The sequence below is a fragment of the Nicotiana tomentosiformis genome, chromosome 6 (assembly GCF_000390325.3).
Source record: "Nicotiana tomentosiformis chromosome 6, ASM39032v3, whole genome shotgun sequence".
In the NCBI taxonomy this organism is placed as follows: Eukaryota; Viridiplantae; Streptophyta; class Magnoliopsida; order Solanales; family Solanaceae; genus Nicotiana; species Nicotiana tomentosiformis.
The window spans coordinates 61,498,516-61,519,606 of record NC_090817.1 but is presented as its reverse complement, the minus strand read 5'-3'; the positions used below and the strand labels follow the sequence as shown (position 1 = coordinate 61,519,606).

At 35.7% G+C, this 21,091-nt stretch overlaps 2 protein-coding genes across 2 annotated transcripts; one reads left to right on the top strand and one right to left on the bottom strand.

The window, feature by feature from the left end:
• Window positions 1-8,903: 8,903 nt before the first annotated feature.
• Window positions 8,904-12,078, top strand: LOC104097341 (cytochrome b5-like). The gene is made up of 4 exons (XM_009603898.4): window positions 8,904-9,178; window positions 9,312-9,411; window positions 11,478-11,544; window positions 11,630-12,078. The coding sequence occupies exons 1-4, from the start codon at window positions 9,087-9,089 to the stop codon at window positions 11,878-11,880; spliced, it is 510 nt and encodes a 169-aa protein (XP_009602193.1). The 5' UTR covers window positions 8,904-9,086; the 3' UTR covers window positions 11,881-12,078.
• Window positions 12,079-12,448: 370 nt separating this feature from the next.
• LOC104097342 (rab GTPase-activating protein 22-like) lies at window positions 12,449-18,848 on the bottom strand. Its single transcript, XM_009603899.4, has 5 exons — window positions 18,059-18,848; window positions 16,007-16,142; window positions 15,506-15,555; window positions 14,825-14,878; window positions 12,449-14,651 (listed from the first exon to the last, which is right to left on the bottom strand). The coding sequence occupies exons 1-5, from the start codon at window positions 18,229-18,231 to the stop codon at window positions 13,421-13,423; spliced, it is 1,644 nt and encodes a 547-aa protein (XP_009602194.1). The 5' UTR covers window positions 18,232-18,848; the 3' UTR covers window positions 12,449-13,420.
• Window positions 18,849-21,091: the final 2,243 nt, after the last annotated feature.

Here is a 21,091-nt window from a genome sequence, read left to right as displayed (position 1 = left end):
AATTTTTTTTTCTAAAACAATATTTTTCTAAAAACTAAAAAAAATAACTGAAAAGCAATTAAAAACTAGAAAAAACTGAAATATTTTTAACTAAAAAATGAAAAAAAAAAAAGAAAATATTTATTTTTTAGTTTTTACAAAAATATTGCTTTAGAAAATTGCTTTTTAGTTTTTTTTTCAGTTTTTACAAAAATATTATTTTAGAAAATATTTTTCAGTTTTTTTTAAAGCAGATTTTTTGTAAAAACTGGAAAAAAATATTTTTTTCGTTTTTTTCAGTTTTTAGTAAAACAAATTCAATTATTTCCAGTTTTTACAAAAAAAATTGATTTAGAAAATTGATTTTCAGCTTTTTTTTTCCAGTTTTTACAAAAATATTATTTTAGAAAATATTTTCCATTTTTTTGTAAAAACTGGAAAAAAAAATATTTTCGTTTTTTTCAGTTTTTAGTAAAAATAATTTCAGTTTTTTCCAGTTTTTAAAAAATTAATACATTATTTTTCGGGTATGGGTAATAAGTTTTTTTAATTAATTAGGAGATATTTAGAATTGACCAACAGGACTACAGCGGTATAGATAACCCAATAGTATAACGAGGGATATTCTTAAACCATTTTAGAAAGTAGAGGGGTATATTTGGCCCTTTGCCGTTTATTTTATGTGGTAGTATATAATTGGATATGATTTTATTTTTATTTTTTGCTAAAAGAAAGGTCAACGAATTTTAGCACATAAACTAAATAAATTCAAAGTACTACAACCACTGTTGACAAATAAATGGAATATGAAAAAAAGTATAACAAAGGTAAGTTTAATTTAAGATCGAATGGGATTTAATTAAAGAAGTCAATAAGGTAAAATAAGGATGTTAAATTAAATAATTTTTAAATTCAAAAGTACGCCAATCTTTCGGGACATACTAAGAGAGAAAAATATTTATCACATGAATTGAGACCTATAGAAAAATTTAATGGTACTAGTCTTAGGGTACGAGCTTTCCGCGTATACCCCATCTTAATGAATACAAACTTTTAAAAGTGACATGAGCATCATATTAAATATTGTGTTTGAATTATAAAATAAAAGTTAATTTTATTATGAATTTATGAAACGATGATTATTCATTCTATTTAACTAATTTAAAAAGGGAAGAAACTATATCCCATGTAAGTACTAAATCATCTAAGTCAATATATTAACCTTAAAATATATTCCAATTTTATAATTTTACTATTTCAAATTTACAAGTTATTGCGCTTACTTTTAGTTGTTGCAAGAGCACATATATAACCCTTGAATATTTTAGGAATTTTTTAACTTTTAAAAAAAATATATATATTCTTGAGTTCATTCTAAAAAGACAGAAACATGGTCAGGTAACTTATACAAGACTTTTTTTTTTCTCATGAGCAAAATGAAAATTATTCGATTACTTCAATCAGTAAGAAATACTATATAGGAATTGTTTTCAACATATTAAAAAAGATAAATTATTATTGCAAAAGTAGATAATTAAGTTACTGCAGTATGATTAATCTATAACTTTTTTGTTTTAGCGAGAGCTTTCTTTCTTTGTCTAAATACATAATTATGCATCCCAGATTCTACATTTAAATGTATCAAAAAATTATTTTTCTATAGAAAGCAACAGTATATGATTGTATTAGAATTTACCTACAATTGATAGATTATAAAAGAGATAGAATATGAAATTTATGTTAAAGATCAAAATAAAATTTTTTATTTTCATCAATTTATACAATGTATCGTCTTAGTTTTCTTGTGTCGGTTCTCATTTAAATAGGAATTTTTTAAAACTAAGTCCGATTTGATTCAAAAATATTTTTTAATTGCTTATATTTTCTAAAAGCATTTTTAAGAGAAATTTTACAAAAGTACTTTGCTTGTTCATATTTCTATTCTATTATGAATTTTTATTTTGTTGAATTTAATTTTACTCCCGTAAAATAGATATAAATAATTTTCTACCAATTGTAACTTCAGTTTCTTTTTTGTTTTGTTTTGTTTCATATATAAAATGGCAGACGCTTTACATTACTTGGATTCGTGAGCTAATTTGTACTCCTAAAGTTATATCTTTGATTTTTTTTAGTTCTATGCTAAAAATTATTCTAATAAAACAAAAAGCAAACTGCCTATAAAAACGTTAGAAGAAAAAGAAAGCAAAACATTTTAGTTACTTGTTTGAGTTGACCTTTGCTTTAATTGATTGAATTACAATAATTCATTAGGCCGGGAGGAACACGTACTTATTAAGCCAGGTTTATATTGTTTAGTTAAAAATGGAACACATTATATTGTTTAGTTGAAAATGTAGGAATTCTAGAATTGGAAAAAAGTCTTAAATAATAGGAAAATAATTAAATAATTATTCCTAAATATTAGAAAAATAAATTAAAGTGCAATTTTGTCCAATGTAAAATCTATTTTTAAAGGGTAAAAAAAACAAATGACATTTCGCTAAGGGTCTTCATGCTTTTAATATAGCATGCTCGTTTCTATGTACGTGCTTTGCACGTATATCTCTTATCAATTGTTATAAAAAGTATTTTAAAAAGATAAAATTTTAATTGCATGTATTCACCAAGTACGTAGATAAAAAATAATTAAATATTGCTTGGACATTCCAAGATGGATAATTAAATTAGATAATTGGTGTCCTTGCTCTAGATTGCAAAATAATTTTATAATTATTAGATTCATACTACAAATCATCTATTTTTTCTCTATTGATATTTGACTCCCCTTTTCAAATATAACTCATCATCCTTGTGAGGAATAATCTCGTATCGACTTCATAATTGCTATGTAAATCTCCTATTCTCCCACAATTATATATTTGTTTGAAAGAATCAAAAGATCTAACTTCTCTTTCGCTTCTATGGGGAGAGAAGTTCCAATGATGATTAAGTCTCAGGCAATTACATTTGCTCTAAGTATATACTTCCAATAAAATTAAGGATTCTAACCCAAAGTCCATCCTGTTCCAGTCAGAACTCGATCAGAGCCATTTAGTTATGCAATGAAGAATTGAATTAGATGTTTGTTTACCCTAAAAATCGGATAACGTTAAATTTAGATATGGTTCTAAGGGTATGCAAATTTTTTTGATACAAAATGACAATACATGTATTGTTTGCTATGAAATGGGAATGATGGACGGGAAGACTGAAAAATATTAGAAGAACAAGCACAATGAAATCTTAATGTATCTTGGAGGGCCTGCCTCTATTGCAGTCTATCTCCCTTTTTATAGTAGAAGGTCACTACTTTATCTATAACAACATAATAAAATAATACATATAGTGGAGAACCCATGATGATTTGTCTCTCCCTTGATTCTCGCCAAGATTCTCTCCCTTGGTGCGGTTATAATGGCTCTTGTCTGCGAGCTTGGCACTAGATCAAATCCCCAATCTTAGTTCGAACTTGGTTCTGCCTTGGAGTATCGATATTCGGGGCATGTGTCGATCGGCGTTGCCCCGTAGTCTGATTCGGACACGGGCTCGATAATAATATCGAGTTTTGCCGTTGATTGGTCTTATAGCTCGAAGCTCGACGTCTCTACTTCGGAATTCGTCCGAGCTTGCCATGCAGATACCCTTCGATCGAAACGTCATTGTCTCGACCGGTCTTTATGACTGAGAATCGGTTTTGACCGTACACAGATAGTCCCCTCGTTTCTCGAAAAGGATGTGGCGAGGAACGATATGATTTCCCTGCGGCTCGATCAAATTTATGCTGACGTTTCTATCGAACCCGATCTCGACGTATGCGATAGCTGTCCCATCGGCTCGGTTTTATTGAGGCATTTAATGTGTGTCAGATGGTGGTCGGCCACCGCTGATACTGAACCGTCAAGCCTTAATCTATAAATAGTCTTTCCATACAACTTTTATCACTTTTGTGCCTTCTCTTCTTCCAAACTTTCCTTTTTATCCTCTCTACTTCGCTGCTACGGGGCCGTCCATAACAGAATTTTGGTGTTGTCTACTTCTTCCTTTGCACTCTTTCCTTTCATATCAATGGCGAAAACTTTCAAAAACGTACCTCAGAAGGAAAAAGCCTCTTCCTCACGGCCGTCTGATGATAAGGTGCCGGTGGAGCCGTCAGTTCATGACTATGTTCCTGGCCCATGCATTTTGAAAACCGATTTTAAGGTGGAGAACCCTTACTCCGTTCCGGGTCGATATGAACACGTATCGATGTATACATGCTCTATAACGGAGGATCACCTTGAGGCCGTCAGAAAAGACTGCAACTGGGGTTCCGAGGTCGTGTTGCAAATTCCGTCTTCCGATGAGAATGTTACCACTCACGTGGAGGGGTTTTTAAGTGTTTACACTTATCCCTTCACACTAGGACCCGCCGACCCGGTGATTATTGATTTCTGCAAAAGGTATCAAGTCACCCTTGGCCAAATCCATCCCTTTTTATGGCGTATAGTGATCTTATTGCGCTTCTTCTCTATCAAAGTCGGGGGGTGGATTTTTCTCTGAACCATCTCATACGACTGTACCGACCTCAGATCTTTCGAGGACTAATCATACTTCATCGTCGGGCATCGAAGGCATTGATGTCGAGCATCGATGAAGACAAGGATCGAGGTTGGATGGGTATTTATATCCGAGTGAGGACCCGTGATCTCATTCCAGAGGAGAAGATGTCGTTCCCTGAAGAATGGAATTTTGACCGTAAGTGATTTTTGTTCACTTTTCAGGTGCTTTTTCGATTTTTTTCTGATGTCCTTCCCTGATGTTCAGCTGCCCCTTGGATGCCACAAGCGGTGCCCGGCCTCGAGGACTGGGTTCGAAAGTTGGCCTCAACCTCCTCTTACGCCGAGCGCGCTTGGCGTGATTTGGCAAAAGGCTGATGGGAGGCCAAGAACCATAGTGAGGTTTGCTTCTGGTTTCCTTCGAGGTATTCTTTGCGTTCTATTTGTTACCGATTTCCTCTTGTGCAGGCATAACCAGGGATGCCGCTTTGAGGCCTTCGAGCGGTGAAGAAGGAAACAAGTCCCTGGTCCCCAAACAGGGGGAAGATAAGAAGCGAAAAGCTTCCTCTCGGTCAGAGGACCCCAAGCCCAAAACTCGCAGGGTGAAGAGAAAAACAATTGCCCTTTCGATTAACTCGGTCCATCGACTGAGAGAAAAAGAAGAAGAAAATAGCTCCTTGGCTTTGGTAGTCCGATCTACGGAGGCCATCGAGGTTGCCAGAGCTCCCGAGCCAATGGCGGTTGTGCCTGTCGGGGTTGTTTCTGAAGACCAGAATCTCGACCGGAGTACTCCGAGCGATATGCTCGGGGCTATGACAATGGGTGATTCGCCTTCTCTTCCATCTTTTTCTGAGGAGACGCTGAAAGAATCTCGAGAATTGAAGACTCCCGATATCGGCGTAGGCTCTGGTGCAGGGGATCCTTTTAGGGATTGTTTTACTGGAGTCGACGATGGTTCCGATATCAATGACGCTTCTCTTTTATTAGAGGAGGCTCAGCGTTTCATTACTCGGGTAATGGTCCTTCCATACTTGGTTTTTTTGTTCTTTTCCATACTTGACTCGTGTTTCTTACTCTGCAGGCCATTAGTAGGTTTCGAGTCGATCTTAGCCAGTGTGAGGCCGAGCTCCAGAAGGTCTCAGGTGAGAGAGATGCCCTGCGGCTTCTTTACGGCCAAAAGGACGAGGCTATAAAGGACCTCCAAAGCGGATTTGGCTAAGGTCCATGAAGAAGGGGTCGAGCTTGATAAGCAGGTGAGCCTCGTTATGTTAAAGTATGGGTCTGACTCAACCGTGGAAGTTAACCCTTCATTGTCTCAGTTGCAGCAAAAGATCGAAAAGATCGGGTTACTTCGAGAAGAGGTCGATCAAATCCGAGCAGAATGCAATCGGTGGAAGGAGACCCTCGACTGCCTGGCAGCGGAAAAAGAAACCATCTTAACAAAATTATTATCTGCCGACATTCAATTTCGAAGTGTCAAGCAAAAGGGGTCGGTTCAATCTAAGAAGATTGAGAAGCTTGAAACACGACTTGCTGAGCCTAAGGCGGAGGTTGAGTCGTCGAAAGTCTTGGCGGACAAGTCCATTGCTGTATATCGGGCTGATGCTGAGGCTACTCAGATGGAGGCCCGGGAAGCGGTGAAGACCGCCGATACTCGAGCTCATTGGGTTGCCGAACTTGCTAAGTGTAGGTCTCGGAAGGAGACCCTTGAGGAGATACATGCTCGAGCTTGGCGCTAGATCGAATCCCCAGTCTTAGTTCGAGCTTGGTTCTGCCTTGGAGCATCGATATTCGGGGCCTGTGTCGATCGGCGTTGCCCCATAGTCCGATTCGGATACGGGCTCGATAATGATATCGAGTTTTGCCGTTGATTGGTCTTATAGCTCGAAGCTCGACGTCTCTACTTCGGAATTCGTCCGAGCTTGCCATGCAGATACCCTTCGATCGAAACGTCATTGTCTCGACCGGTCTTTATGACTGAAAATCGGTTTTGACCGTACACAATGTTCAATCTTTAATCTCAAGTAAACTTGTGTTTAGAAGGAAATAAAATTCCTTTTTTTTTCAATTGAAATTGTAAAAAGTACTAGATGAATTATGTGGAACAATAACTTATTTTATAGGAACATTTAGCTTATTCTTTTTCTGCATGTTCATACAATAAATTTAAGTCCTATAAAAACTGGAGAACCAAATATCAAGCGTACACGTAACAAATATTTACTTTTATATGGATATTGACGTGCAAAACTAAACAAATATAAAGAGTGGACTCCAAGTTCGACTCTACCTGCTGTTCCATGCACACGTTCTGGATTGCCCCTCACATCTAGGCTTGAGCAGGAGGTTTTGTGGTGCTTTAGACGACAATAATTTTATGTAATTAGGAACATCAATTTTTTTTAAAAGAAAATTATGGAGGTATCTTAAAAATCCAAGTATTTTGAGACGGTTGAACTTTAAAAACTTTATAAATTTCGGTTATTCTCGTTGTCCCAAAAATGATCCACGTTATTTCTCGGCCGACCCTCCACGACGCCGATCAACGACGATGTCCATCTATAATTTTGGTATCCAAGGTTGTTCACATCACACGTTCTTTTGGATTTTTTTATGTATATCGTGCAAGTTACCAGGTTGTAACCATCATTATTATGAGATTGAGTTGGGTTTCATGCATGTGGTTGTAGATAATTGACATGTGTGTCAGTTGGGTGGGTAAGACGAAGAACGTATTCAACGCATATATATAGTTTAAATCGAAAAAGAATTTCATCACTTAGTAATTTACAATTAGATCCTTAAATTATACAAATATTTAAGGGTATAAAAATCGATCAATATTTCGAGGATATGAATTGATATTCCAGTACACAAATGTCAATCTCCCTATTGAACATTATATAAGAAGAGTGTTTAAGGGACTAGACGTGGATAATATGTATTTGAATATTGACTAACCTGAAAGTAGGAGGAAATTAAAGAACAAAAAGAAGAAGGGAAAACAGGCTTCAATGGGCAAATGAAATTATATATTCTAATGGCAATGCCATCATTTTCAATGGAAAGTGGGTGGTTTGTAGAGCCACAGAATCTATTCATTCCAGCGGGCGTAAACCTTAGATTATTAAAAAATATTTTATAAAATCAATGAAGGATATTTATGTAAATATTTTCTAAGCACGAGACTTTTTAGAAGTTTACACCAAAATGATCTGTTTTGTCATCTAATAACTCTTGGTGATCAAAGTTTGAATGAGAAAATTGTCGATTTGATTGGCGATTCGAATATGAAGTGTTTCAAAATTTTACAAATACACACCCTCTTGTAATCTGACTACTTTCATGGTGGTTGTTAATTTATTTACAATAACCCATTGGAGTTGTATATATTCATGTAATTTGTTTCTTTAAATTCATTGTACTTCACTTCAACGTAGATGGAGAATTCCTAATCACATAAAAATATTCTTTCGTTGTATGGAAGAGGGGTGCATTTATATATATACACTTTTTTTTTTTTGTTGGGATTGCACATCTATAAATCCGATTGGCATTTAATTTCTTAGAGTCGTTACGATTGAGAGTAGCTTCTCTATAAAAGAGATGCTAATAAGTAATTACGTGTTCCATTTTTAACTTTTAAGAGGTCAACCCGGACAAGCTTAATTTTCATGTTCATCTTTCTCTCTAACCATCTTTTTTCATAGGTTATATTTACATATTATAATATTAAAAATATATAGTATTTTAAAATTTCGATCATAACTAATAATGAAGCGGTAAAATTAAAAATTTAACCATGGAAAAAGTAACTAAATAATATGGTACTTCTTTTGGTACTAAATATTAGTAGTAGTTTTGGAAAGTTGAATTTGTTCAAAATTGTTAATTTTAAAAAAAAAAAGTCATTTATTATTTCTTTTGCAAATTCATATAGTGTAAATTAAGTGAGACATTTAAGAGAGAGGTACAAGGCATGTTAGAAAAATATTCTCATAATTAACGTTTCTAATTGTATTTCTTATATGTGTCTAAAAATCTTGAAAGACAATATGGATTAGGAGAATAGTTACGGGTCGTTTGGTTTGCCTTATTAAAAATAATTATCACAATACAAAATTTCACATAAATTATTATTATTTAGTTAATCGTAGAGAAATTAATACCATATTACTTAACACAATATTTGGTTGGTCTCATTAAACTTATATCCATATAAGTTATGCGAGAACTTGGGTATTATTTTACGCATAACATAAAATAAGAGCATAAGAGTAATTAAAAATAAAAAATACACTTAAAATAAAACAATTTCATGTCTCGCATGTTATGACTCGAATTTCCAACTGTATAAATTCGCTTACGTAACAACCCAAAAGCAACAAAAAGAAATCCCAAAAGGAACCAACAAGACAAAAGGCACCCATTTGGAGAAAGTTGAAGAACCAAAGGTGTAGAAAACCAGAAAAAGTGGTGTCAAAGCTGTCATAATTCAAAGTATTAGTACTGTACTGTCCAACTTTTAACTACCACCGGTTACCGGTTGGCACACTTGAGTCCATAACAATGGGCGTGGAACGACATCATAATTTCAAGGGCATTTCTCTTCTCTTCAACATATGCACATCTATATATGCATGTTTATATTCAATTCAAAGGTGTTCGGTGAACAATTGTTTAGATTTGGAAAATCCGACATCTTTAATAAAGTCCTCTAAGTTTATAGAAATTCCACTTATGCAAAATCTATCAACTTCGTTTAACGTAATTGAGGTGAATTTGGGTGTGCAGTAGCAGGGAAGAGATGGGTTCAAATCAGAAAGTACATGTATTTGAGGAGGTTGCCAAACACAACAAGACCAAAGATTGTTGGCTTATCATCAGCGGAAAGGTTAGATCTTTATTAGTCCGTCCTGTTCATTTTATATCCTGTCAAATAAATAATCAGTAGTAGTATTATTCTTGATGGGTTTTGTTTTATTTTCGTTTTGTCCATTAAATAGATGAATCATCAGTTGAATTGTCTCAACTTATTCAGTTCTTGCCATCAAAATTCAAAATAAATAGGGAAATTAGATTGCTAATGACAATTTAATGCCGAAGTGCGAAAATCTTAGAGCATATCACTAATTCTTTTTATGTGAATTACTTACAAAAAAACAAATCTATATTGCGTATGGTTCAAGATAGAAACAAATCTCTATTTGAAGTAATTAATAGCTAATCTTTGAATCTTTAATTTGTTGTTTACCATGAAGTCTTGGAGAATTAATGCAATCATGGAGAGAAAGAAAAGATTTTTTTTAAAAAAAAAAAGGACAAAAGAGAGAATAGAAAAAGTAGAACGTACAATAAGAAGAAAAGGAAGCTAAAAACAAAAAATAACTTACAAGACCATACGGTCTCGAACCAAGGCACCAACACTGAATCTTGACCATGGGTGCCAACAGCACCATATAGCAAAACGCCTCAAAAATTACACAGGACATTTACATTATTTGCAAGCAGAATGGGTTCACGTGCCCCACACTTCTTAACGTGGATCTGCCACTGTGCAATCATTTGGTGCTAATAGTGTTAGTTGAAGAGTTGAATTCTGAAACTAAGACATAGACAAAGAAGTTGATAGTATTAGACAAAGTAATAACTTTTTTCTTCAAATACTTAAGATTTATCTTTTTTCTTTTGAGAAAGGTAACAGTATCAAATGCTTAATGTTTATCATAGTAACATAAATTGGAAGGTTTCCCTCGGGGCTGGGAAGAAAAGGCAGGTGTCTAGGTAAGTGACTTGTCCCAGAGAAATTAGCAGTTTAGAACATCAGAGGTTGATAGTAGAGATAAACAACTGAACTTTAAATTGACGATTTCTTCCTGGTGGGCAGAGTTACCCGGTACCTGTACTGGTGGGAGAAACAGGTACGTGGTGAAATTTATGCAGAGGTGGATAAATCCAGTGTTCTTTTTATTTTTTGCACTGATAGATTTTGGCAATGACTGTTGCTATGACAATAAGTGGCTAGTATCAACCCCCCCACAACAAACAAAACAAAGAAAGAAAAATGGCTGGTATCACATATTATGATGGCAAACTCGTTACATTGATGAATTTGTAGCAAAACCTATACATACTTTCACATCGTTATAAGTGGATATACATCTGAAGCTTAGAGACATTTTATGTCTCATTTTAGCCTTGTGGTGTGAATGAGCCATTCCATTCCTTCAGCTGGTTTTTTGGTTATTTTCTTCTTGATTCCATTCTCCACCAAATAGCTTTGAATGTTAAAAGACGAAGTGACATGTTCCAAACTTCCAATGTTCTGGTGATTCAAAGAAGAAAATCTCTAGCCACATGAAGCATGTTCAGTCATGTATCTCAGTGACTCAACTTCTGACACAGGTGAAAACTTTATAGGAGTATGCTTTATGCAAAGGTACATCAGACTTACATTATGCTAGTGAAGCAAAATGTCTTAACCTGACTTCCCCTGCCCGTTCTTGAATTCCAATTAGCAGTTTTGGCAAGTTTAAGGAAACATAGAGTAACCTCGTCGAGCAAGGGTCCTTTAATTTCATTTGAGGAACAGATGTTGAGCTTAATAAAATAAATTTCACTTGCATCTGATTAGCAAAAGAAAGACCTACATCTGATACACTAGTTACTTCTTCAACTTTATTACTAGCCAGTCAGGTATGGAAAGTTAGAAAGCAGTTTCCTACTCAGTGCTATTACAAGCATAACTCTGAGGAGCACCTAAAGGATGCGACAATGGACATTCTGCTTTAAGCTACTTACGCTGTCTCTCTATCTCTTCTTTAATATTTTTCTTGGATACTTCCAGTTGTTATACACCTACTCATATCTTTTCCAATATTTTTCCTTTTAAGGATCCAAGTTCTTATTTTCTCCTTCCTTAATACAAATATTGATTTATGTCGTGGTGTTGCTCTCTAGGTGTATGATGTGACTCCATTCATGGAAGATCATCCAGGTGGTGATGAAGTTTTGCTTTCAGCAACAGGTATTTCACACAGTTTATCTTGGTTCTAACTGTAGATAAAGGCTTTCTCTATGCGTTGGTTTCTGAAATTTTGATTGTCTGACAGGGAAAGATGCAACTAATGACTTTGAAGATGTCGGCCACAGTGATGATGCTAGAAAGATGATGGATAAATATTACATTGGAGAAATTGATACATCAACAGTTCCCCTGAAATGTGCTTATGTCCCACCACAACAAGCCCCATACAATCCAGACAAGACTCCGGAATTCGTTATCAAAATCTTGCAGTTCCTTGTGCCCCTCTTGATTTTGGGCTTAACCTTTGTTGTGCGACACTACACCAAGGAGAAGTAAATCCTTTGCGTTCTAATTTGGATTGTCAGAACACTTATGTAGTTGTCAAATGAAACACCCGGTTTATAGTTCATTATGGAGCTGCAATATCTGAACTTGATTTATTGTACTTTGTATGAGTTGCACAGTGGCCATTTGTAGTGCATCCTGTAAACATTGAACTTTACCTGGCTTATGTTTATGATGATATTTGAGATACACCCTTCTTCATTTTGAACAATTTCTGCACTATAACAGTCTCTCCTAGAAGTCAGCTGTAGACAGCCTATTATTGATTCGAAAGCTATGTTTGAAATTAGAAAATGATCTCTGCCCATGCCCTTTGAATGAAAAAGAGTTACTTGCCACATGCCAGCCTTTACCCTTTAGCGCCAAGACAACTTCATTAGAATGGACGTAAAATGGCTCTTCTAACCGTTAAGAGCATTATTGGGGCTACTTTGGTAGTATATTTGCCTCCATGCATCTTGAGAATTAGAGCCCCGAACTGCAGCTTTCAATTTCTCTAAATATTTGATTTCAATTCAGTATGACAATATTAATGTGTAATCGGGAGAAAACGTAGATAGGACCAACAAATATTATGATGTTTTAACCCGACATTATTTGCGATAAGACTGGCAAGCAACGAGTTCATTTTCTCACACATCATTTATACCTGATTTTTTAAGAACATCAAGTGTCTAAACTAACTGGTGTACAACTCAGCCAATTCACTAAACAGTCTATCCAGCCTACAATTAAATGTAACCAAGGTAATCCTACCCACCAAAACTGGTGTAGATGCAAAGTGTTGCAGTTAGAATTCAAACATAATCTGAAGCTACTCTGGCTGGAAATTGTGAAGGATTACTAATATAGTGAGATTAATTGCTCATGCAGTTTGCACATTTGGAAGCTTGGCCCTGGTGGTCTTTTCATGTAGGCGCTGTAACAGCTCTAGAAGATGTTCTGCCACTGGATTTGAGGTATGCCGAGTTGCCCGTAAAAGGGATAACAATGTCAAACTGTACAAGGCTTTCAATGTTTCTGCCTTGCAAGATATAGCGGTTGTTCAACACATTAAAAACCACAATTCTGTGCATCTCAAAAGTCAAAACCAACCAATTCAAATCCACTCCCACCCCTCACCCCACTCCTTGTCCCTAAGGAAGTTGGGCAATGGGCACAACATCTCCACTTTAGTTTTCCTATTAGAAAGACCCTATAACTATAAGGGTTAAACATGAGAACTTAAAAGATATATATTGCGCATGGTAGCCAGTCTGGAACATAGGCTTTCTAATAATGGCTACACTGAAACCGAGCAAATAGCAGTACTAGTACCCGGCAGAGTTGAGTTATGGATGTTTCCCAACTTCAGAATGTACGAGCTCTGACCCAAAAAAAGCAGCAACAGAGTGTTGTGACTTGTCAGGTAGACTGTCCTTTCTCGCCACAAAAATGTGACGACTTGAAGAGCACCCATTCAGGAATGCTGAATTTTGAATGAGAATAAATTAGTGGTATAAAATCTTGGAAGGCACTATAACAAAGGTGTCTATATCTTGTCATGGAGAGTGACCACCAAATCATGGGCATCATCTAGTAGCTTCCATACATCAAGATGACCAGCCATGTTATTGCACTCCCTTAAAATTTCATCCATGCTACTATATTTCTCAATGATTTGTTTCCTCCTCTGTAATACAGATGCTGCAATTGCATAAAGCAATAGATCATCTGTTGGTGGGGCTCGCAGCCTAATCCTACTCCATGCAGACTTCCCAATCCCTGCCCTAATAGCAGCCTGGTCTGCCCACATTACCTCCCATAGGCAGAGTGTTTGCTCAAAAGTTAATTCCCTCCTGAAGAGCACTACCACCATCCTGTACACAAAAAAGCAATCCTCTGCTTGGAGCTTCTCTAAGTGTCTATAGAGATGTGAATCCTTATGTTTGATAATTTTAGAAATAATATTTAGCTGCCTCCTAATTCCAACCTCATCAAGCCTGAAGTTATGTCGAGCCTTCCTCATGAAACCGACGAAGCACCAAAAAGCTTCATGGTCCTCTGTCATCACAGTAATAATGGGTGAAAGCAAATCACTCATTCCCTGGCAATAGCCAATTTCAGGGTCATAGAGCGCATATGCCTCAAGAATGGCAACTAACCGAGCAGCATGGAAGATCCTTGAGGGCTCTAGGTGATCATAGTCCTTCAATCCAACGGCTTGCGCAGACCAGCGTGCCCGGTCATCTGATACTCCTCCCCCCTGAGCTGGGGAATATGCTATCCATTCTTCATTAGCACGAACTGCGTCAACCCGAATTATTCGTTGCCATGTCGCATAATCTTCTGCATTGCAGGGCTCTGGCTGGACTTCTGTCTTCGAAGGAGAAGTGCCCTTAGAAGGCACCTCAGATGTATTCTCGTTCATGCTTCCTAACAAGGGGAAAGTATAACTGACATCATGATCTGCAGAAGAATCAGAATCCGATGACTCAGAATCAGAGACATCATTTGGCTCCATGACTCGTTTGGAACTGGAAAATTCTTCCAATATTATACCGCCCTGATTGTCAGAATCTTCAATATATGGGCTCCTCTCCCCACTAGAGAGGGATTCCAGGGCACTAACAACATCTTCATAGTCAGGGAAATCCATTCCTTCAATGAGATTTCCACTATGTCCATTGCTTCCAATTCCACCAGTGTCTTTTATTTTAAAGGTTTCACCATTGCGTTTCAGCAGTTGGCAGCACTTTCTCCGAAGTCTCTGGTATTCCTTTCTGCATTCACATATTATGCACCAATAAGGAGTATGGACTATGGAGTCAAAATATAAATTTGAACTATAAATAATAGAAAGGTGATTATGACTCGTCAACTGAAAAGACAGATTAAAAGGATTTTCCTGTAGACACTTTGGTCCAGGTAGAGCAGATGAATTTGACAACAGTACCTGTTCTTTTTCCTTATAGTATCTCTTTCCTTTTTGGAACTGTCCAAGTGATAGCTGCAAAGACACATAAAGAATAATTATCAGTGCTCACCCAAGACTTCACCGGTATAAAACTTGAGTTATGAAGTAAGTATAGAAATGCAAAGGCCAGCGGAATTGCTCTGCGAGCCCTCCAAAAATATTGTCTTCCCATCACTTCATCAAGTTATTAAAAAAAGAGAAGCTATATAGAGCCTGTCCTTTCTCAGCAATGATCGAAAGGGACAAAAGCAATACAGAACCCACCAAATCACCTATGAACAAAGTTTTATTCATATTTAGTGAGCAGAGATTAATTTCAATCATATAATCTTCCATAGCAAACAACCCTAACATAATAGATCAATAGAAAACAAGGAGCCTACAATATGTAAACACAGGTCCACAAGAGGATTCATTAAAAAGATCAAGTAGAATAACTGCAGTATTGATCTCACTTACTATGTAAACGAATTAATTCAGAGAACTCATAGGAACTTTAATGTCATCTATCTGGAAAACGGAACTCCGCCATCTCCTAGAAAATAAAGCAACTAAAATGGACACCAAAATGAAGCGAAAAGGGGAAAGGGTGTGTGGAATGAACCAAATTCCATGCCAATCTTAATACGAGAAACCAGTATGAAAGGGAAAAAAACTTACACCCCAAGGAGGAATGGCCAAACCTCCGCCCTGATACTTGGATCAACTCCCTGCATAAGAGAGACAAGTTAAGTAAACAAACCCACCCTTTGCATGGAAAGCAAGGAAGAGAAAGAAAGGAATATGGTAAAATTTTGTGTTGTTAGGTTTGACAATAGAGGAAAAAGATTTGGACAAAGGTGCCCCACAAGATTCTCTTTCCCTTTTAGAAGGGAGAAATCTACAGAAATTTTGATAAGTAAAGCAATCTACACTTTCACCATTTCCCTTCTTCTTTTGGACTTCAAACAAAAGAATACGGTGTTATTTTCACATTTAACCAAATAAAGGAAAGAAAATCATTTTTCTTATAGACTCCCTCTATTCAGTCCCTTCATTTTGCTTCCCTTCCCTTTCACATTTTCAAACAAACATTAATAGTTTTATTACCCTTTCAATATGTAAAATAGGAGTACATGGATGGAAAATGTGATTCTCAAATTTCAAGGTGCAGGAACTCACTCCACTTCGGACTTTCTTTAGAAATTTAACTCCTCCATTACGAAGCTTTCCATCAGGTGTAAAAAAGCTTCTCCACTGTAGGGGTGAAAGAACATGTTTTCTTTTTCTACGGGACCATGGTGATTTGAGATGACCTCTGAAATGACACACCTTCATGATTAAATATTTTGGAAAACTACAACTACATGTCAAGGTAACAACATTGGGAGATCAAAATATATTCAGCAACATTAACAATTTCACAACTTCAACTATCCAACTATAAAAAGGAAACGCATAAAGGTGACAGGGAAAAATTGTTTACCAGTGCTAACATAGATCAAAGAGAAGGAATTAAAATTACCACAACTCCACAATTGCTATGTCTTGGAGATGATTAACTTATACAAACTCTTTTTCATCTTCTTAGTGCATTTATTTGAAGTAAGAGAAACCCAGCCAACAAAATTGTCATGGAAAAAAATAAGATAACTATACAGATTTGAATCATGCACTAAGAAGTACACTGGTCGAGTTGAAACTAAATCATGCAGAGTTGAAATTTATCTAACAAAAGGTCGAGTCGTAGTACACTGGTGATTAGCAGATTAACCCAATTCGGCTTTTATCCACATAGCCGAGCAACTAAGAAAAAGATCAACTTGAGGATATCACAAGGATACAGATGCAACCTATTTCGACAATTTTATCCACAAGCTGAGGCTGAACAATTTGAAAGTATAGGGGCAGTAGAAAACAAAGGGTTCAACAAGAATGTATTTGATTACATTACTGAGCTTATACACAGGACAGCTTAACCTATAGATATACTTCTGCATAGATATTATCTTTGACTGCTGTGATTTGCAATATTGATATGTAAGTCTATTCATGCATCTTTTAAATCGAAACATCCTAAAGCAAGCATCGCTAGTTACCTACAAATAAAATTTTGCAAGAAACAGAACTGGAAGGGAAAAGCAATCTTCTGTCTGAAACAGCAATGTGAGAAGCCCAGTCATGCAGTTCAAACAACACATTGCAAAAGGCGATAACTAGTAGAACTCATACTAGCTTCCTTCCTTAAATGAGTCTTATTCAACCGTCTACACCTATGGACTTGGGATTTATGCCAGTATGGATGAGAACTTTTCTGCTTTTAACCTAGAGCATCGCAATTGATACCTCAGATTTCACGCGAAAAAACACAAACAGAAAGATCCCTTAAATAACAAATCAAAGAAACAAAAAGAGCTTCATAAGGAAGAACATCACACCCTCATTCTGAAGAGCCCTTTTCATTCAGTGAAAACAAAAATAGAGGTGATCAGTGTACCTAGTTAAAAGTCTCCGCCTAATTGTCCAATAGGGTTTTCCTCTTTACGTCCCCCCCCCCCCCCCCAACAACACACACACACACACACAACAAAAGAAAGAACTTAAAATCACCATTTAAGCAGTATGAATACAGTGAATCTTTTGGATTGTATGCTTTTGCCGCTGAATTGATCCTCAGAAGCAAATAGTAGTATGGTTTTCTGAACTTAAAGGATGTACAGTCAATCCTAATTGCATCACCCAAAGAGGAGGGAAGGAAAAAGCAGCAAAAGGTAAAAAATAAATCACATGCCTTCAGATATTTTATCAAATAAATAAGCTGAAAAATATAGACTACAGCCAGCAAACAATCAAATAAAAAATGGCATCACATTATCACAAGGTAAAACAATTGAAAGAGAAATCAGATGTAAAGTTTCAACCTTTGACTAATGTAAATCAAGACGTATTATCATGACCAGTTCAAATCAAAGCGCTACGAAGATATCCAAGCTGAAAACAACAAAAGCAGTAAAACAATCACAAATACAAAGATAATCTATCTACTAACACTATTAGACATATATAAAAATAGAGGACACAGGAGCTGAGAAAATGATCTAGATCTGATAGAATAACACTAAACATAACTAAAATGATAGATGAATCGGAAAACTACAGTTATAGGAAAACTGAGAAGCAGATCGAAGAATAACTGAGATGTAGTGAAAAAGGTGAAAAAGAAGGGAGGCTCACCGATCAGAGGCAGAACAGTAAGCTGGTGAGGAGGAAGCAACAACAAATAGAACTGATCGCAAATGAATCCACGACGATGACGCTGAAGACGACGAAGACGACGACGGTGAAGATGAAGACGGTGAAGGAGAGTTTGAAGACGACGAAGTCTGACTTCGTTTGAGAGCTTTCATTTGCAAACGAATTTTACTCTATAAACAGATTTCTAGGGTTTTCAAAAACTATGATAATGTAATGTCCTTTACGATAAAAATATCTTTGAAATTTCAGCCGTACTTTTTTTGTTTTTGTTTTTACCAAGTAGAATTAGGTAAGGGCGGCGGCCAATGCGAGTCCGGCCAAGGCCGTGAAAGCAAAAACTACTCCGGCATTTGAAGTCCGGTGGTTCAATCAGAAACCACCGCTGCTGCTGCTGCTGCTGCTGCCGTTACCGTTAAAAACACCACGGAGGTTAGTGATACCAATCAACAAAAGCATTAGGAGCAAAAGAGGTGAAAAAAGAGGAAAAGCATGGATCAGAGATAAAGGAATAAGGAATGCCGATTATGCCCTTTTCTACCATAACACAACACACAAAACTGAAAACGTTTTGTCCTCTTTTAACTGCTTTTGCTTTCATTTAAGATATATATGTCTTTCTTCAAGTTGAGTGAGGCGACCTAAGAGTGGATTGTCTATTTTTCTTTTGTACTGTACCTACTTGCCTAGAAAGTAGAAAAAGAGAGATAGTGGACGTTGGATCTGAGATTGTAGAGTTGGTTCCGTGGCACTATGGAAGGTCGCCTTTTTTGGCACGGATGTGAAGTTTAAATTAGGTGGAAGCTTGGATATGATTTTTTGAAGCTTCGAAAAATAAATAAAAAAAAGGCAAAACGATCTCCGGACCACTTAACTTGAACTTGAACTTGATTGCCAATTCGGTAAAGAAACTTACAATTTTTTCATTTGAACACCTCAACTCATATATTTGTGAACTAATAAATTCCTATTTATATCAAACGCACTGACATTTTATCATGTCATATTATAGGACTATTTGTTGCTTGACATGTGTAATTTGTAGGTCCCACTTTTTTTAACCAATTTATCAAAATTTTAATTTCATTCTTTCCTTTTCTTCTCCACGGCCTACTGCATATAAGCCACCGCCATCATACCATATCAACTTTTCGCTCACATCTCTGTTGCCAGCACCATCACACCACCACAAATAAGTCAAAATTAGTACTAAAAATTATCTGTATAGAGACCAAAAAAAAGAGGAAAAAAGCAACAAAGACTCAATTAGTTGTTCGATTCTTAATCTTCCCTCTCAACATATCCTTGACTTTCAGTAGAAGAATAGCATGGGAGAAGATTGAAGGGTGCTTTTGACTAAAAAGAATTGCTGCGTTTAATTTGGAAGTAAAAAGAAGAAAATCAATTTTGAGTTGAAGCAAATGGGAGAAAGAGGGGTGAGCCGGGGAAGAAGGGGGAAGGAGTGTTACTGTTGCTTTTGATTTGAAAGTAAAATGAAGAAAATGAATTTTGAGTAGAAGGATAGGGGAGAAAGTAGGGGATGGTCGGGGAAGAAGGGGGAGGAAGGTACTGTAAAGAAAGTTTCTTTCTTTCTTCTTTATTTCTATTTTTTTTTTCTGATTTTATAATTTTTTAATCCAAAACTATTGTACTCACGCTTGTTAATTATGTGAGTTGCATGCACTTTGGCCAGGTCACCTCTACTCTTGCCACATAAGCATGGTCAATGGTCAGAGGGGTTTATTAGTTTACAAATATATGAGTTGAGGTGTTCAAATGGGAAAGTTGTAAGTTTCTTTATCGGGTTGGCAATCAGGTGCAAGTTTAAGTGGCCAGGGGCCGTTTTGCCTAAAAAGAATGTTTGAAGTTGAAGTTGAAGATTTTAGTTGAAAAAAGGGTAATTGATCCAATTATATTAGTCAGAATAATTCGGGCCCCTCAACTTGGCAACTTTTATTTAATTTCCCTTTAAACTTCACGTGGTCTTTAATATCTCCTAAACTTGGTAATTTCATAGCTTCGACCTCCCTGGACACTGACAATCCATGGGAGTGTGACATACGCGCTGTCATACGGATTTTTTTGTATGTGTGGTATTTTTTTACAATAAAATATATATTTTTATCTTTTTAAGTGCACCGACTATTTAAATCATTTTTTTCATGCCAAAATCAAGATAATATTTTTTTGAAACAACGTTATTTTGACTATAATTTTTTATTTGGCTAAAGATAATGATATTTTAATCAAATTACTTTTACATATTTGGTCAGAAAAAGAAGGAATACACAGTTAGAACATATTATCATTACATCTAAAAAAAATAAAAATAAAAGTACGTTGTTGGAACTCCATATATTGGCTAAATAAAAATTTTAGTTAAGAATAGTAAAATTTCGACCAAATATTTGCAAATTTGACTCGAAAAAAGAAAAATGCGCAGTTTAAATAAATAGTCATTGCATGAAAATAAAATTAAAAATACACAATATTTTTTTATTTTCGTAGAAAATATACCATTTGAACTTCTTCTTTTATTTGGTTAAAATAAATGGAGTTTCAACTAATTACTTTTGTAGATTTGGACCGAAAAAATAAAGATAAGAAATACATAGTTGAAACATATATTCATAGTATTTCTAAAAAAATACAACTGGGGAAAAATATGCAATGTATATTAAGAAGAAACAACGAGAAATATAATTGGAATAAATAAATTACTATATTTGATTATGTGGAAATTAATATTTAAAAAATACCCCACTTGAAAGCTAATTTTTCAATTTTTCTTCCCTCCAACACGCCTAAAAGAGAGTATATTCACCCTGTAACAATAAATTTTTGCATTGAGAAAAATAAATAATCAAGACTAGAAAATTGCGTAACAAATATAGTATCTGATTTCAATAAATAATTGTAACGACCGGGCATGTCGTTTTGAGTATTACAATCCCGTTCCCCTATTTACTACTCAATTTGTGCTTTACAGTTGATATGTGACTTGTCGGGGTAATT

Excerpts from the sequence above, each read along its gene's own strand:
- LOC104097341 (XM_009603898.4), top strand. The coding sequence starts at position 9,087 with ATGGGCGTGGAACGACATCATAATTTCAAGGGCATTTCTCTTCTCTTC. Across the intron at positions 9,179-9,311 it reads TGTTTATATTCAATTCAAAG|TAGCAGGGAAGAGATGGGTT; the intron begins GTGTTCGGTGAA and ends TTGGGTGTGCAG. Across the intron at positions 9,412-11,477 it reads GGCTTATCATCAGCGGAAAG|GTGTATGATGTGACTCCATT; the intron begins GTTAGATCTTTA and ends GTTGCTCTCTAG.
- LOC104097342 (XM_009603899.4), bottom strand. The coding sequence starts at position 18,231 with ATGAAAGCTCTCAAACGAAGTCAGACTTCGTCGTCTTCAAACTCTCCT. Across the intron at positions 16,143-18,058 it reads TACTGTTCTGCCTCTGATCG|AGGTCATCTCAAATCACCAT; the intron begins GTGAGCCTCCCT and ends GTGTCATTTCAG. Across the intron at positions 14,879-15,505 it reads TGGCCATTCCTCCTTGGGGT|CTATCACTTGGACAGTTCCA; the intron begins GTAAGTTTTTTT and ends GTGTCTTTGCAG.